The 14,963-nt window shown below is 53.7% G+C and overlaps 1 protein-coding gene across 1 annotated transcript in view; it reads right to left on the bottom strand.

Moving 5' to 3' along the window:
• The window catches only part of CABIN1 (calcineurin binding protein 1), a 154,394-nt gene that overhangs the window by 61,079 nt on the left and 78,352 nt on the right, over window positions 1–14,963 (bottom strand). Inside the window, 2 exon segments of the mRNA XM_036096435.2 lie at window positions 34–365; window positions 5,344–5,526. Of these exon segments, the coding sequence (XP_035952328.1) occupies window positions 34–365; window positions 5,344–5,526 (515 nt within the window).

The following is a 14,963-nucleotide window of genomic DNA, read 5'->3' as shown; positions in this document are numbered from 1 at the left end:
TCTCCTGCCCCAGCGGGCTGGCAGCTCACTCACCCGGTGAGTCTTGCTGTAGGTGTAGAGGAAGGCCAGTCGGTAGAGGCTCTTATAGTGCTGGGGGAAGCGGCTGAGGCACAGGCGGAAGGAGGCGATGCACTGCTCCGTAAGGAACTGGCGCTGCTCCTCCGCCCCGGCCGGCAACCCTTGGGGAAAGGCTGCTGGCTCCCCCAGGGGGTCAGCTCTCTTCCTCCCATCCCACAGGGCAGGTGCAGATGCTGCCGGTTTGACAGCAATGCAGGCAGAGGCTGGGGGGTCTGCGGCAGGCTTCTGGCTGCCTTGCTCTGTGGCCCGGAAGCCTTCTGTGCTCTCCAAGGACTCCTCAGTTTTCCCTATGGGTGAGAAGAAAAACAAAGTCACCTCGGTAGTGGTCCACCACCAGCAAAAGAGGTGCCTTAGTGAGGCGACAGGCACAGCTAGGCCTGTGCCCTTGCTAGACAGGTGCTGGACTCAAAAGACGCAGCAGTAGGAGGCATGGGGCCCGGTGTTGGCTCTGCCCCTGCCGGCTGAGGCCTCCACAGCCTTCCCAGTCTCCTCCCCTGTGAAACAGGGTGTCCCAGCTGGCACACAGCAGAGCGGCCCCGAGGCTGCAGACAGTAGGGGTTGCAAGTGGGGCTCTGGGCCCCCCTCTGAATGGCAGCACAAGGCTGTCCCGCCTCTGAGGCCTGTGCAGGTGCCTGGGGAAGCAGTCCATAGAAGGAAGGTGTGGCCGCCACCACCATGGAATAAAACAGCCAGGAAAGGAGCACAAAGGACTGCACCTGCTCTACCACTTAGCACCTCAGCCCACAGCCTACCCGACACCCTTCTCCAGGGCTGCTGCTGCCACTCTGCACGAACGAAGAGCTCACACGCAGGAGAGCCCAAGCTGGGTGGCAGGGGCTGCAGAAGATGACTGGACCAGGAGGGAGGGATAGAAGGAAGAGGGTGGGGGCAAGCATCAAGGGTAAGGGGGCTCCTTGGGCACCCGGGAGTTTGGCAAGGCCTGCGTGGAGGAGGCCAGAGAAGCAGCCCGGCACCAACTCTGAAGCCTGTCTGCCACAGTGGGCTGAGCCCCTTCCCGCCCTTAGCCTGATGGCCCCTTCCCAACTGTAGTGGCAGCCAGGAGAAGGCTGGGGCCTGCTGCGAAAGGGCAGAGTGGTCAAGGACTAAGGTCCCAAGTTCCCCCAAGCAAAACCACGCAGCCATCAGGTGCACATCAAGCTCTTCCTGCCCAGGAAAGAATCTGAGCAAGACAGAGCCAAGCTGCTCAGCACAGCACGCAAGGCCACCTCCCATCAGTCCTGCCATTCCTCCTAGCTCCCCTCCTGGCCTCACACCTTGAGACCAACCATGGGGAACAAACACCTCGCTCTTTGTTCCTACCTCTCCACTGCTGCTCCTTCTGGACACACCGTCTGCACTCCCTCCCCTGCCTTGCCCACTGCTCTCATCCTTCAGGACTCCACTCGGTGTCACCTCCTCCTGCAGGCCTCCTCAGCCCCAGGGTGGGGTTTGCAGAGAGCCTTGTGCGCCCAGCTTTTTGGTATTACCCATCCCACTGTATTGATGCACGGATGCCTCCCTCTCCCCCATTGCCCAGAGCCTAGCACAGGGTCTAGCTTGAAGCTGACTGAATGCCTTGAAAGCGGATCACATGTGATCTTGACACTATGCTCTCCTTTCAGAGGAGCTCAGCAAACCATGCAGGTCCCACAGGCACCCACTCAGAGCTCAATGACTGCAACCAGGAGTCTGCTCAGGGCCGGCATCTTACAGGGGACACCAGCGCCTTACTCACAAATGTGCCCGATTACTAGTGTTCAATTCAAGGGACACATTTCAAATATAGCTCAACAAACACATTCTGAACAACCACTCTGGGCCTAGCCCTGTGCTAGGCACAAGGGAGATAGGGAAATAGGATGAAGATGCAGGCCTCCCAGGGGTTCAAATAAGATGCTAAGCATGTGCTCACACACAAAGACACACAGGAACAGATTTCCTATGGAAAGTGGGCAGAGGATCAAGAATTAATCCAAAGAGGGGCGCCTGGGTGGCTCAGTCGTTAAGCGTCCGCCTTCGGCTCAGGTCATGATCCCGGGGTCCTGGGATCGAGCCCCGCATCGGGCTCCCTGCTCGGCAGGAAGCCTGCTTCTCCCTCTCCCACTCCCCCTGCTTGTAGTCTTGCTCTAGCTATCTCTCTCTCTGTCAAATAAATAAATAAAATCTTTTAAAAAATTTAAAAAAATAAAAAGAATTAATCCAAAGAGCTCAGAAGACATGTCTGAAGACACATAGGAAAAAACAGAGACGCCAGAATAAGTAAAAAACCTAGTGGCTTTGGGATCTGGGTGGCCTCTTGGGTGACACGCCTCACCCACAGCATCCACTCTTAGGGCTGAATGAGCCTCACAGGTCACGTTAGTGGAAGAAACGGGGTCAGAAATGTCAGTAAGCCCACACAGCGCTTCCCAGCCAAGAGGCCCAATCCTAACCCTGGCAGCGTGAAAGTGAGAAGACTTCCTCCTACAGATAAAAAGCAAGCGAAGCAAATGCTCTGGCCACCCTGGTGCCTGCTGCTGGCAAAGAGGACTGGCTTAGAATGCCCATGGTGCACCAAGCCACCTCCCACTCCAGCCACTGCCACCCCAATCCGTCTTTAGCATGGCACTCAGGCATGGTCATCAGGCCTCTACTTGACCAACAAGGGGCAGGCGCGCAGCCACGGGATGGCGGTCCCTGAACGAGGTGCCTGGTAGCCATATCAGCATCCTCGACCCACATCCTGCCCTGGGCCCAGGTGGCAGGGAGGGCCCAGGCCAGGCACCCGTGTCCACTGTCTGGACCACAAGCTGTTGACAAACTCTGCTGTCTTCGGAGTAATATAACAGAGTGCCCTTGTGTTTAGGTAGTGAAATTTGGGCAGCTTTTTCCTTTATTAAAAAGAATAAACCTTTACTGTGGCTACATTCACATTATATACATTTTTTTAAAGCTCTGACCCCTAAGAAGGTGAGCTTCAACTAGCTGTAACAGTCACCTATGGAGAAACCTCCTTCCTGGAGGCACCCTGTCAAAAACCAGAGTGGAGAAGTAGAGGGGAGGCGAGTGCTCGGGAGCCGGCGCCCACTGGACGCCGTGGGACAGAGGGCACCTGGAAGGGCGCGGCTGTCAGAGCCGATCTTACTTCCCCTTGGCACCCGTGGCCTGGCACAGACTTGGGTTCCATTACGCCCTGCAGCTCAACAATGCCCATGAAATTTGTGAGTGAGCCCTGTGCCACTGACCGTGACAGAAGCAGCAGGCTGGTGGCAGGGCCACCCACAAGGGTGCACCTGAAGGGCTGGGGTGTGGAGCACACTAGGGGCACACACCCAACCCTGGCCCAGGACCATATCCTGGTTTTCTGCAGGGGGCCGAAAGCTGCGGGAGTCCTTGTGGCCAGGGTTCCCACCCCTTGGGAGCCCGGAGGAGGGGGTGTCAGAGACCACCACTGCCCAGAGCCAGGCCGAGAGGAGCCCACTGCTCCCTGTGCTGTCTGCCTGGTGCGGGCTCAGAACACATTCCCTGCTGCACCTACTCTCCTGACAGGAAGTTCACCAACTTCACTGTGGTTACGAGGAAAAGCTGGGCTTAGAGCAGAGAGATGCATCCACAGAAGTAAGATGCCTCCCTTCAAGCCCACCAGCTACTGCGGTGACTCTGGTTCTACTTGAACTTTCTTTACCAGTGGCAAGCCCCCACACTGTCCGCTTAAACCACTGGCTCTGAATGGAAGAAGGGCAGGGGTGGGATGCCCCTTGTGTGTCTGGAAGGCCCAGTCCAGCCTGGGCCAGACCACAGCCGACCCTCTCCTGGCTCAGCACCCCAGCCTCCATCCCCCACTTCCCTAAGCACAGTGGAGAGAGGCCTGTGATGACACAACAGCACCCGCAGCAGTTCACTGCTGGATGGCCCACGGAGCACAGACAACAGGCCCCACCTGTCCAAGAGTTAAAATGAGCTTATTGGTAAGACTGGACATGAACAAGAGTTGCTATGTTAGAGCGTGGGCACTATTGGTAACTTTTTCCTTCCCCTTCCAAACTCCCTGCAGCGTGTTTATGTCAGTTGTAGAATGTCAACATCGGTTTGGGACAGCATAAAAAGTGCCTAATGGGAAAGTGGGGCACTGGCCTCACCTTCCGTGTCCTCTTACCTGACCCTAATGGGGGCACCTGTGCCAACCTGCAGGGCATGCAGCCTCACCAGCTGCTAAGGCCAGCTAGGGGAGGCAGGCGAGGAACACAGGGCTGGGATAGGCCATCGCCAGCATGAAGGGCTCTGGCCACATCTACACGTGAACCCCTGAGCCTCGTCTCTCCCAGCCAGGGCCTGTGCAGACACATCCTAGGGAGGGGTCATTGCCAACCCTAGCTGCCCCTCCCAGCCCACCCAGAGAGGGGGAATGGGGCAGAGGTTTAGAGTGAAGACTAACCCTGGGCAAATTCCCGACCCTCTCTGAATCTCAGGTTCCTCACCTGTAATGTGGGAAGAGCCGCGGGGCTGTTTCCTAGGTTGGATGGGAGGACAAAAGGAGTTCAAACAGCGCCTGGCACAGGGCTGCTGAGCATGGGTCTGGGTTGTTGTTGTTGTTGTTGTTATTGTTTGGCAAGCCCTGGCCAGGGTGGGAGAGCTCTCAAAACCCATGGCCGGCCGCCCAGCCACAGCCCTAGAGCGGCACCGCGGACATGCAGCCTGCCCGAGCTCTCCCGCGAGCCGGGCGTGGGGCTCTGCCCACTGGTTTCCACAAAGGGGGCCTGGGGGCCCCATGAGAGCTGGGCATGCCCCGGGGTTGGATCAGGGCCCCCTGCCCAAAAAAGGGGGCACTTTTTCCTAAAGGTCTGATGTAATTCAGACTAAAAAGAAAACACATTGGTGACATTTAAGATCCAAAGGCTTTTTTAATAACTATGTAGCAAGAAAAAAAAATACGGCACTCACGTCACGGACGTGGCTTTCCCACACTGGGCCACGGGGGTCACAACAACGACAAGTGTCACTGAGTGCACACTGTACTCCAGGCACCGTGCGAGCACCTTCCTGAGCCGCCTCGTTTCATCCTCACAACCCCCGGAGTGGGCCTCGGGATCGCTCCCACCCTACAGGGAGCACAGAGGCCCAGAGAGATGCGTAACTTGCCCAACTGAGGTCCCAGAGCAGCAGGTGGAGGAGGGAGGACAGGAGCCAGGCCCGGCCTGGGCCACTCAGGAGCCCATGTTCTTCAGACTGCCTAGCCTGGCACACGTCACCAAAGCAGTTCTAACGCTCAGAGCTACGTCTTCATACCTCTTTCCTCTGTGGCCCCCTGAAGGTCTTTACCAGTCGGTCCTGCTTGGGAACTGGGAACGGGCAGCTTCTTCTCCATGTAGAGCTTCCGGGAGCCCTCCAATGAGCTGGCAGGCTCATTAAAGAAGTCCTGCGTTGAGCTGGAGTCTGAGAGTGCCACGGCCGTGCTGTCCTGGCTGCGCTCTGAAGGGAAAAGGAGGGAGAGAGGGCAGCAGCATGAATCTACACCAGCTCCAACATGGAGAGGCCTCCCCAGGGTGAGTGTCCTGGTGACTGCCCTGCAGAGCAGATGGTCTGAGCACAGCCACTATGACCCTGCTGAGGCCGACCTGTGCCGGAGGCCACCAAGCCACTCACCAAAGGCACCAATCTTCACGGTCAACCTTGTGGGGTTTCCCCAAATGGTGGGGTTCTGGTAAATGGTTAACAACTGGCTCTCAGGGTGGGGGGGAAACCCGTGTTTGTAGCATTTACTCATTCCTGTGGTGTAAATACTCCCACCATGGCCAATTTCAGGCTACCAGCCAACATGATCTTGCTGAAGGTGGAGCTGGAAAGAGATGCACAGTAGTACACCATTCTATAGCTTTTCTACCACACAGAGACAAGAGGCATAAACAACTGAAGCAGGTCAGAGTCCTGCAGACATTTTTAGCCGGTTGCTATAGGCCAAGTGCAGTCTAGAGTGAGAGCCGAGATCCCTGGGAGACACAGACACAAGGGAGGTTTGCTACCCACGTGTTAGCTCCTCTCCTCGGACCTCCACATGTGCTCATGAGAAAGATGAGGGTCAGTGCAGGAAGAGAGACTGAAGGAAACCTTCCGGCAGTGCACGCCTGGAGAGGAGGCGTGTTTGTTGCTATAGGAAAGGAAGGAAGCGCTGATGGGACCTTTTGGCCCTGGGGAACAAAACCCTTAAGCCAGCTGGGGAGAGAGAGCAAATCTTGTTGCCTCCAGGGTACAGGTGAGGACCCACTGCAGCTGTGAGAAGGAAAAAGAAACACCTCCCGAGGGAGGGGCAGGAAACCATTTAGGGCCCAAACATCTGAGGTCTCCCTCCACTAGGGGAAGAAAAGCCCCACTCCTGAGATGCAGGGACACAGTCTGCCTAAGTCTGAGGCTAGACAGAGACAACAGAGAACCAGCCTTGGCCCTACGCCAGCCTAGCAAGCACAAGTAACAGGCAAAGCAGTCTACCACAGGAAAAGGGGCAAGAACATGGAGAGAGACCCTGCCTGAGGTGTACACAAAAGGCCTAAGGCTGAAGGTGGGGATGGAACATTGAGAAAACGTTCTGGCAAATCAGCTCTGCTGTAAGCATAAGGTAAGATCATGGACATTGGAAACCAGTGGTACACTAAAAACAAAAAAACCCAACCCCAGCTCAACTTCTGACTAGCCTAACTCCCCCTCCTAACAGCCTAGAAACAGGAGAGAGAAGCCCATTCCAGGCATAAATACAACTTATTTCAGTTTCTTCTGTCCTACACATAATATCTGATATTCAATATAAAAATGAGGCACACACACACAAAAGAACATTGTCAAGAGAGAAAATAATCAACAGAACTAGGCTCAGAGGTGACCCAGATGTTGGAACTACCTGATGGGAAATTGAAAAGTAACTAAGATCAGGGTCACCTGGCTGGCTCAGTTGGAAGAGCATGCGACTCTTGATTTTGGGGTTGAGTTCAAGCCCCACATCAGGTGTAGAGATTACTAAATAAATATACTTTAAAAAAACAACTAAGATGAATATGATTTATACATGTGATTAGTATGTTAAAGGCTCTGGTACAAAAGGTGGACACATGCATGAACAGAGGGGGAGTTTGGGGAGTGAGATGGAAACTATGAGCAAGAGTCAAATGAAGATGCTGTAAATAAAAGACACAACAGCAGAGACGAAGAATGCCTTTGTCAAGCTTCTCAGCATACCTGACACAGTTGAGGGGAAAAATAACCAAAACTTGAAGACAGAGCAGTAGAAATCATCCAAACTGAGAGAGGGAGAGTGGGGGGGAAATCAGAACAGAGCAGCCAAGAGCACCCAAATGATCTAACATACTAATCAGAATCCTGGAGGGAAATGGGACGGACACATGTCTGAATAAATATTTAAAAAGATAATGACTGAGAATTTTCCAAAAGTAATGAAAGACATCAAATCACTAAGAATCTCAGAGAACACCAAGCAGGGCAAAGACTCCTCCACACATATTTAAAAAGCAAACAAACAAAAACATCAACAACAAACCACACCTAGAGGTCTCATATTCAAACTGCTGAAAACCAAAGACAGAGAGGAAATCTCGAAGGCAGAGAAAGACACATCATATATAGAGGAACAACGTTAAGAACTACAGCACACTTCTCATCAGAAACCATGCAAGTCAGACAACATCTTTAAAGTGCTGAAAGAAAGAAAAAAAGTCAACCCCAGGGGCACCTGGCTGGCTCAGTCAGAAGAGCATGTGACTCTTGGTCTCAGGCTTGTGAGTTCGAGCCGCACGTGGGGTGTTGAGACGACTTAAATTATCCAGTGAAAATATCTCTCAAAAATGCAGGAGAAATAAAGACTTTTTCAGACAAACAAAAGCTGAGAGGAATCCTTACCATGAAATCTGAGTTACAAGGAATGTTAAAGAAAGTTCTTCAGGTAGAATGAATTGAAACCAGACAGAAATTTGGATCAACATAAAGAAATGAAGTTCCTCAGAAATGGTTAAAGTAACAATAGAAAAGACATTCTTTTTCCTCACGTGTAGTTCCTCTAAAGTATTCCTGTCTACTGTCTAAAGCAAAACTAGTGGCAGCCTATTGTGAGTTTATAGTTTATGTAAAAGTAAAAGGAATGAAAACAAGGGTACAAGAAATGGGAGTTTCCTTCAGTGCACCTGAGTAGTATAATATCACTTGAAGGTGGACTATGATCACTTACACATGTATATTGTTAAGTCTAAGGCAGTCATTTTTAAAGAGATATAAATAATAAACCAATAATAAAAGACAAAACACAACCTTAAAAAATAAAACTTTGTCTCCAACTTTGTGTATCTGAAAGAGGAAGCTCAGTGAAATAGGAATCAAGAGAGCCAAGTTCAAGTCCCTCTCATGCCACTCCCTAGTTGTGTGACCTTGAACAGGTTAAGCCCTTGCCCACCTATGAGTTGCAACTACATATCCTCTCAGAGAGGTCAATGGTATACCAGCATCTGGGGACACAGGGAGAGAGGCAGACATGGCCCCCAGTCCCTGGGGTCCCATTTTAGGTACATGCTTACCTGGAAGGCCCTCTCCACCCAGTCCTGTAGGAAGCCTGGCTCTTCAGCTGAGTCGGGCTCTCCTATGCAGAAGATCTTTCCATCTGTCTCCTGCTCTGGCTCAGGACCAGGAGGCCAGGAAAACCCCCAGCCCAGGCCAATCTGCAGGACCTCCAATCCTTTGCTCAACTAACTCAAATACTGGGGGCCCCCTAGGAGGGCAGAAGTGAGCAGCCTGGGGGGCAAAAAACTTGCAACAAAACGTGAAGTTGTTTCACCAAAATCAAAGGCCTGGACTCTGGGAGAGCCAGGCTGCCTCAGTTCAAATCCTGCTCAGTCACTTTTTAGGTTGGAGAGCCTATGCAATTGCCATAATTTCTTTACATTTTAGTTTCCTCCTGTGTAAAACTGCGAGATATACAAATGCCCACTTTGTAGAATTGTTATGAGGATTAGATACGTTAATACATGGAAAGTGCTTGAAACGGCCTGATACACCATAAGTGTTGACAAAATATCACCTCGATTATCAGTATTATTATTTCAGAGAACCTGGATTGATTTTTTTTTTCCAGTAATGTCTCAAACTTGACATTAGAGATTTTGTTCTGAATGGGCAAAGGGTTCTGCATATGCCAGGCTGCAGATCACACCTGAGCAGCATCATGTGGATGGGGTGGTAATCGCTTCTTATTGACATGACAGGGTTGTCCAAAGTGGTCCTGCCTGCACAGAGAAACATGGAATCAGGCCTGTGCTTCCAAAGGCAGCTCTGCTGCTCCACCCACTTCACCCATGTCTGATCAGAGACCAGGGTTTGGAGACAGCGACCTGTCAGGCAGCCTCACAGTGCCTGCCATAGCCCTTCCTCCTTAGCTGCCTCTGGGCAGTAGAAGTGTATATGAGACCCTTCAGCAGCCAACACAGAAGCTCTGTGTCTCACTAATGGGGGAGCAGGGACCTGGCTGGACCCCTCTGTCTCACACTCAGTGAGGGGCTCTTCCCTGACCTGCAAGGCCAGACCCCAAGGCTCTGTGAGCACCGAATGAGGATTCCTGGCAGGCCTGCAGCCCTCCTGAGAGTCCCAAACCCAAGTCCCCAGTGTGAGGGGATCACTTCTCCGAGAGAAATTGCAGGGACAGCTCATTTGCTGTCTCTGTGGGAAGGAGACCCTTGGTTCCGGAGGCCACACAGGGTCACTTGCAGGAGCTCAGGACCCAGGAGTCTCAAACCCACATTCCAGATCTGCCACTTGGGCTGCTCCAGGTCTCCCAACATATTTATCACTGCTCTCCCTGCTCTGTCCCCAACACACAAATGGGATCCCCACAGGGGCCTGGCCTAGTGCCTGGCACGCAGGCGTGACAGCCCAGTAACCCATCCCACCCTGCAGCATTTGCTCTGGCCCCAACAAAGAGAACACCATGGCTTGGACAAGATGGCAGGCCACGCTCCTGCAGTGAAGAAGTCCTTCTGAAAGTCAGGCCAGGGCAGGCGCTTCTCGCCAGCATCCAGAGCAGCTGTAGTCACTGCACGGCTGAGCAGCACATCGTGTGGCAAGCATCTGGGAAGCGAGCCTAGCCGGGAGGGTCTCACGAGAACTGGCACGCTGCCTGATGAGCTCACGCACTCACAAGCTGTTGGGCTTTGGGCCTAAAGAATCACTAATTTGCTGGAATCCCAGTTGTGATTATTACAAAAACCATGAATTGGCTTAAGCAAGTGGATATTTACTCCCAACATGCTAATACCCTCTTGATGCTGCCTCCTGAGGGCACCTCTAATGCACCGGAGCGAGCAGGGAAGACAGCAGACTGCCCTAAGAGTGGCGTGGGCAAGACAGAGTAGCATCAGGCTTCACGGGGGGCTGCTCCCCTGGGAGCAAAAATCAGCAGGTGGGGCCTCTGCTGAGACTTTAAAAACAACACCCACAGCAACAACAGCCACAGCCAAGGAGTAGGACACATGTAAGCTGAGGGACTGCGACCAGGCCTCCCGTTTTGAGGCTCTCAGACATACGCATGAGAACCCAGAACAGCCCACCCTCTGAAAGGGTGGAGAGCAAAACCTAACATCAGCCCTGGGGGGCACCATGGCGATTCTAGACAAGCCCTCGTCCCAGGGGTGATCGAGAGCACCTAAAGACCCCTGAGGAAGGCCGATGCTGGAGGGAAGTGACAGGGAATGGAAGCCGCACCCCCCACCACCACCACAGTTGGGTGGCGCCCCCTGCAGGCGGGCTGCTGGGTCAGAGCTGGAGAGGCGGGAGCTCTGCACACTGAGGTGCCCTGGCTGGAGCTGGGACCCCCTCCTTACCAGGCCTGTAAAGCAAGGGGGTGGGGGGTGCTTGCCAAGGTTCCTGCCCACCGCTGCCTGAGAGAGGTACGTGTCTGGGAAACAGAGGATAAGCACATCACTACAAATGAGAGCCCAGGGCCAAGTTTCTCTCCAATCCTTTCGGAGAGGGTTGGCACAAAGCTATTTAAAATCATCCTGATTTTGAATACTAGGAAGCGGCCTACACCAAGGTCTCACACCAAGAAGCAAGTCAGATTAAAAGAAAACTAAGTTCATTTCTTTTACATCACCAGAGGAATGAAAAACTCTTAAAGAATGACTAACACTGGGCAGACGATGCCTCTGGGCAAGGCCCAAACCACCCTGAGTACGTCCTGCCTGCCTCCTGGCCAGCCCAATTCAGCACAGGCTCAAGCCGCACTGTGCACGGCATGGATGCTAGCACTGTGCCCTGAGAAAGGGGCACGGGGAGCCCATAGGTGTCTGTGGGGGCGAGGAGGCACTTCTGGCTTAAAGAGCACACAGCTTCCCTCCAGGCCTGGCTATAGTCCCACCTTTTCCTCAAAGTGGTCTATGGATATCACATTCCTTTTCTGGGACACTGTGGGCCAAGGGTCCAAATGAGCTGACATCCAGCTTTGTGTAAGTGTGCACTAATGGCCTGGGGTGCTTCCTCCCCATCCTCTGGGCACCACAGGACACCCCCAGGGTGCTGGCCTGTGCTGATGCTCAGAGAATAACCAGGTGGGGCTGCTGGGGCTTGGCGGGCAAAGGCTGCCAAGCCGCGGGGCAGCGGCCCTCCCCCCTCTCACCTGCCTGCTGGAGCAGAGCCAGAAGGGGAGAGCAGAGGCGAGGAGAACTGGCTGCCTCCCTGCCTCTGCCCCCACCTGGAGGTCCTGCAGATTGGCCTGGGCTGGGGGTTTTCCTGGCCTCCTGGTCCTGAGCCAGAGCAGGAGACAGATGGAAAGATCTTCTGCATAGGAGAGCCCGACTCAGCTGAAGAGCCAGGCTTCCTACAGGACTGGGTGGAGAGGGCCTTCCAGGTAAGCATGTACCTAAAATGGGACCCCAGGGACTGCCCACAGCCCAGGATCCTGATTTCCTTAAGGAGCTGCCTAGAGATCAACAGGAAAGAAGACACACTAGTGGACAGGCTGGACAGGCTGGCTCTGCTCTTCTTCAGAATGTTCTTTTAAAAGTCTGCCCACACAAAACCTGTTCACACTAATTAATATTTGTGGCAAAATTATAAATATTTCCCTCTCTTACTGTTAATCACTGATATGTTCCACATCTCTGCCTCTGGGCCACCCCAGCCCCTCCCTGGAATCCTTAGAGGGATGTTCATCTGCCAGCCAACTGCTGATGACACCCTTCACTTCTGAGGTGGGACCTGCAGGGCCAACTGCAAAGGAACGGCAGCTGGGGACACAGAGGGAAAGGGATCTGGCTTGGTGACAGAGAGGCTGTCCGTTCCATTGAGTGTGAGAGCAGACTGTATTCTGAGGATTTTTTGGTTCAAGTTTGACTCAGTTCAAATCCCTTGAACATTCTCAGGATTTCCAGGCCAACCTAAAAGAGCTCTTTGCTTACAAGACACACGTTTCCTAGTACATTTTCTCCACTTGCTCCAGCAGTTAAGACTAGAAACAGCTCACAACCATTTATTCCATCAGCTCAGTTCAATGAAAGTTTGTGGGAAAAGGCATGGTTGTACCATCAAAATCTGCAGCAACTCTGACTAGTGAACTCTGAAAAGATCACAAATGCTCTGCCAAGTAGAAAGCAACAGGTTTCTAAGAACAGTAAACTTGAGTGGAATCAATATTTTGACAAATCTCTCAAATGGACTAACTCTGCCCCAGTGGGTCCCCGATGACCACCAGGAAAGAACACATCCACCGGAAACTAGGCGAGCTGTGTGGGACGGGGGCCCTCTAGCAGGCCAAGGAGCCTGGACAGACGCCCAAGAGAAGAGAGATACCAGATACATGGGGACCCCTGAAAAAGAGGCAGACACACAGAGGCAGCAGGCAGGCACAAGAGTATCACTGCGGCCAGTGGTCAGACAGCAGTGCCACCCCTCTGGGCCCCCCATGCTCAGAGCTGGGAGAAGACTTGGCCTTGTGTGCACTGCTCACCATGTGACCCTCACCATGCATCACTCTGTCACACTGTGCCTACAGCAAAGAGTCCTTGTGCCCCTATCTCGGACCAGCTGGTTTCCCAAGCTGGTTTTCCCAAGCTCTCTCCCTGCAAGGTCTCTCTTCCTCCCACCCCAATCACCTCAGTATCCAAACATGGTAGGGCTCTCCAACCTCCATGTCTTTGCTCCCACTGTCCCTCACCTGAAATGGCCCTGCAGGCCTCTCTGGAGGGCTATCTCCTCCAGGAAGTCCTCCCAACCCACTAGGCCCCACAGCCAGCTCATGGCACTCCCTCTTGGCACCAACCACTGCCCCAGGACACCACCTAGGGACACACAGACCCAACCAGGCAGCAGGGATCAGGGTGCCCCCCTCCTGGCTTTCCTCATGGGGCTCCGTTCCATGCCCAGCACACAGCAGGCACTCAACATATGCCATGACCAGCTTCAGCCTGGAGAGGTTTCTTGGAAGGTAAGAATGGAGAAGAGAACAAAGGTGACTGGCTCTGCCCTCTGACAGTCTCCCTCCTGCCCCAACATCAGTCCCCCCGCCCCCCCTGCAGGGGCACATGCAGGGCCACCTAAGCTCCACTCCGAGCCTCTCCCACGTTGAAAACGTCTGTTCATGGAATTGTAGCTTGCCCACCGTGAGCTGACTTCTCCCTCACCCTGGGAAGGGAGGCTGGCGCGGACTGATGCCACACGCAGCCCCCTGCCCTGAGCCTGGACACCGCGGACTGCACACAGAGGGCCCACCTCAGAGTGTCTTGGCTACTGTGCACGATGTGCATTTTTACACACTTGTCCTTGTCAAGATAGCTTGGTATCTTAGAGTCTGTCGCCTTTGTTACGTTTTTAAAGCCAGAAAGAGCAAAGCGATGGAAATATAGGACTAAGCCACCTGCCAGGCAGACAGGCGGTGGGAGGAGGCCACCACTGCATCTGGCCAGAACTGAGAACATGGGCTGTGGGTAGAAGCCAAGCACATCAAACACACACTCTCCAAATCACAGGACCAGCAGATATGGAGGAGCTCCTGGTCACAGGGGGAGCAGGGAGCCGGACTGAGGACTAAGCATGCGGTCTGCGCTGTCCCCTGAAGCGAGCCGTGACAGTGCAAGCAGAAAGACAAAGCCTGGAGAACAGAGTGTGGTCAGGGTTAGGGGCAGCACGGGCAATATTGGTGGAGGCAGTGTGGGTGAGCAGGCGAGGATGAGCACAGATGGGACACGACACAAACGGTGACAGCATGGTGAGTGAGGACAGATGGTCACATGGGAGCTTGCATAGGGCACCCTAGGCTCCCATATGGCCTACACCCTACAGCCTGGGGCTCAGGGCAGGCTCTGTTCGTGCTGTAAGTGGGGCCAGATGGGCATCCTGCAACCCTGAACACCAGCCTCCATGGCTCCCACTCTTCTGACCCCGGCTTGTTCTCTCTTCCCACCCTTCACAGTAAACACTGACACCCCCCCAGATCTTGGCTAAGCTTTGTCTCCTCAGGAAGGCCTCCCACCCACCAAGGCCAGGCCAGGTCTCTTAGGGGTGGTTTCAGTTGCACCCTGACCCTTAGCTGATTCACAGCTTCACACTTGCCTCCCCCAAGCACCTGCAGCAGGAACCAGGATTGTTCCATGCACCCAGCACAATGCTGATGGGCACTGGATGGGCATGGCCATGGGCTGGCTGAAGAACCCCACAGAAGGCTCAGCCTCAGACTGACCACAGGGCAAGGTCTCTGCTCTCTGAGGCCCTTTGTGGCTCTGAGATTCTCAGGTGACAATGGAGCATGGCAGGCAGACAGCAAGGGTCTTGGCAGTCCAACAGAGCCACTATGCACACATCCTAAAGGCTGGCTGAGCTGGGCGAAGCTGTGGACCAAGGTGTCCTGTTAACAACCCTGCTCCCTGGGC

The sequence above is a fragment of the Halichoerus grypus genome, chromosome 13 (genome assembly GCF_964656455.1).
Source record: "Halichoerus grypus chromosome 13, mHalGry1.hap1.1, whole genome shotgun sequence".
In the NCBI taxonomy this organism is placed as follows: domain Eukaryota; kingdom Metazoa; phylum Chordata; class Mammalia; order Carnivora; family Phocidae; genus Halichoerus; species Halichoerus grypus.
This window is presented reverse-complemented; position numbering and strand designations above follow the sequence as displayed.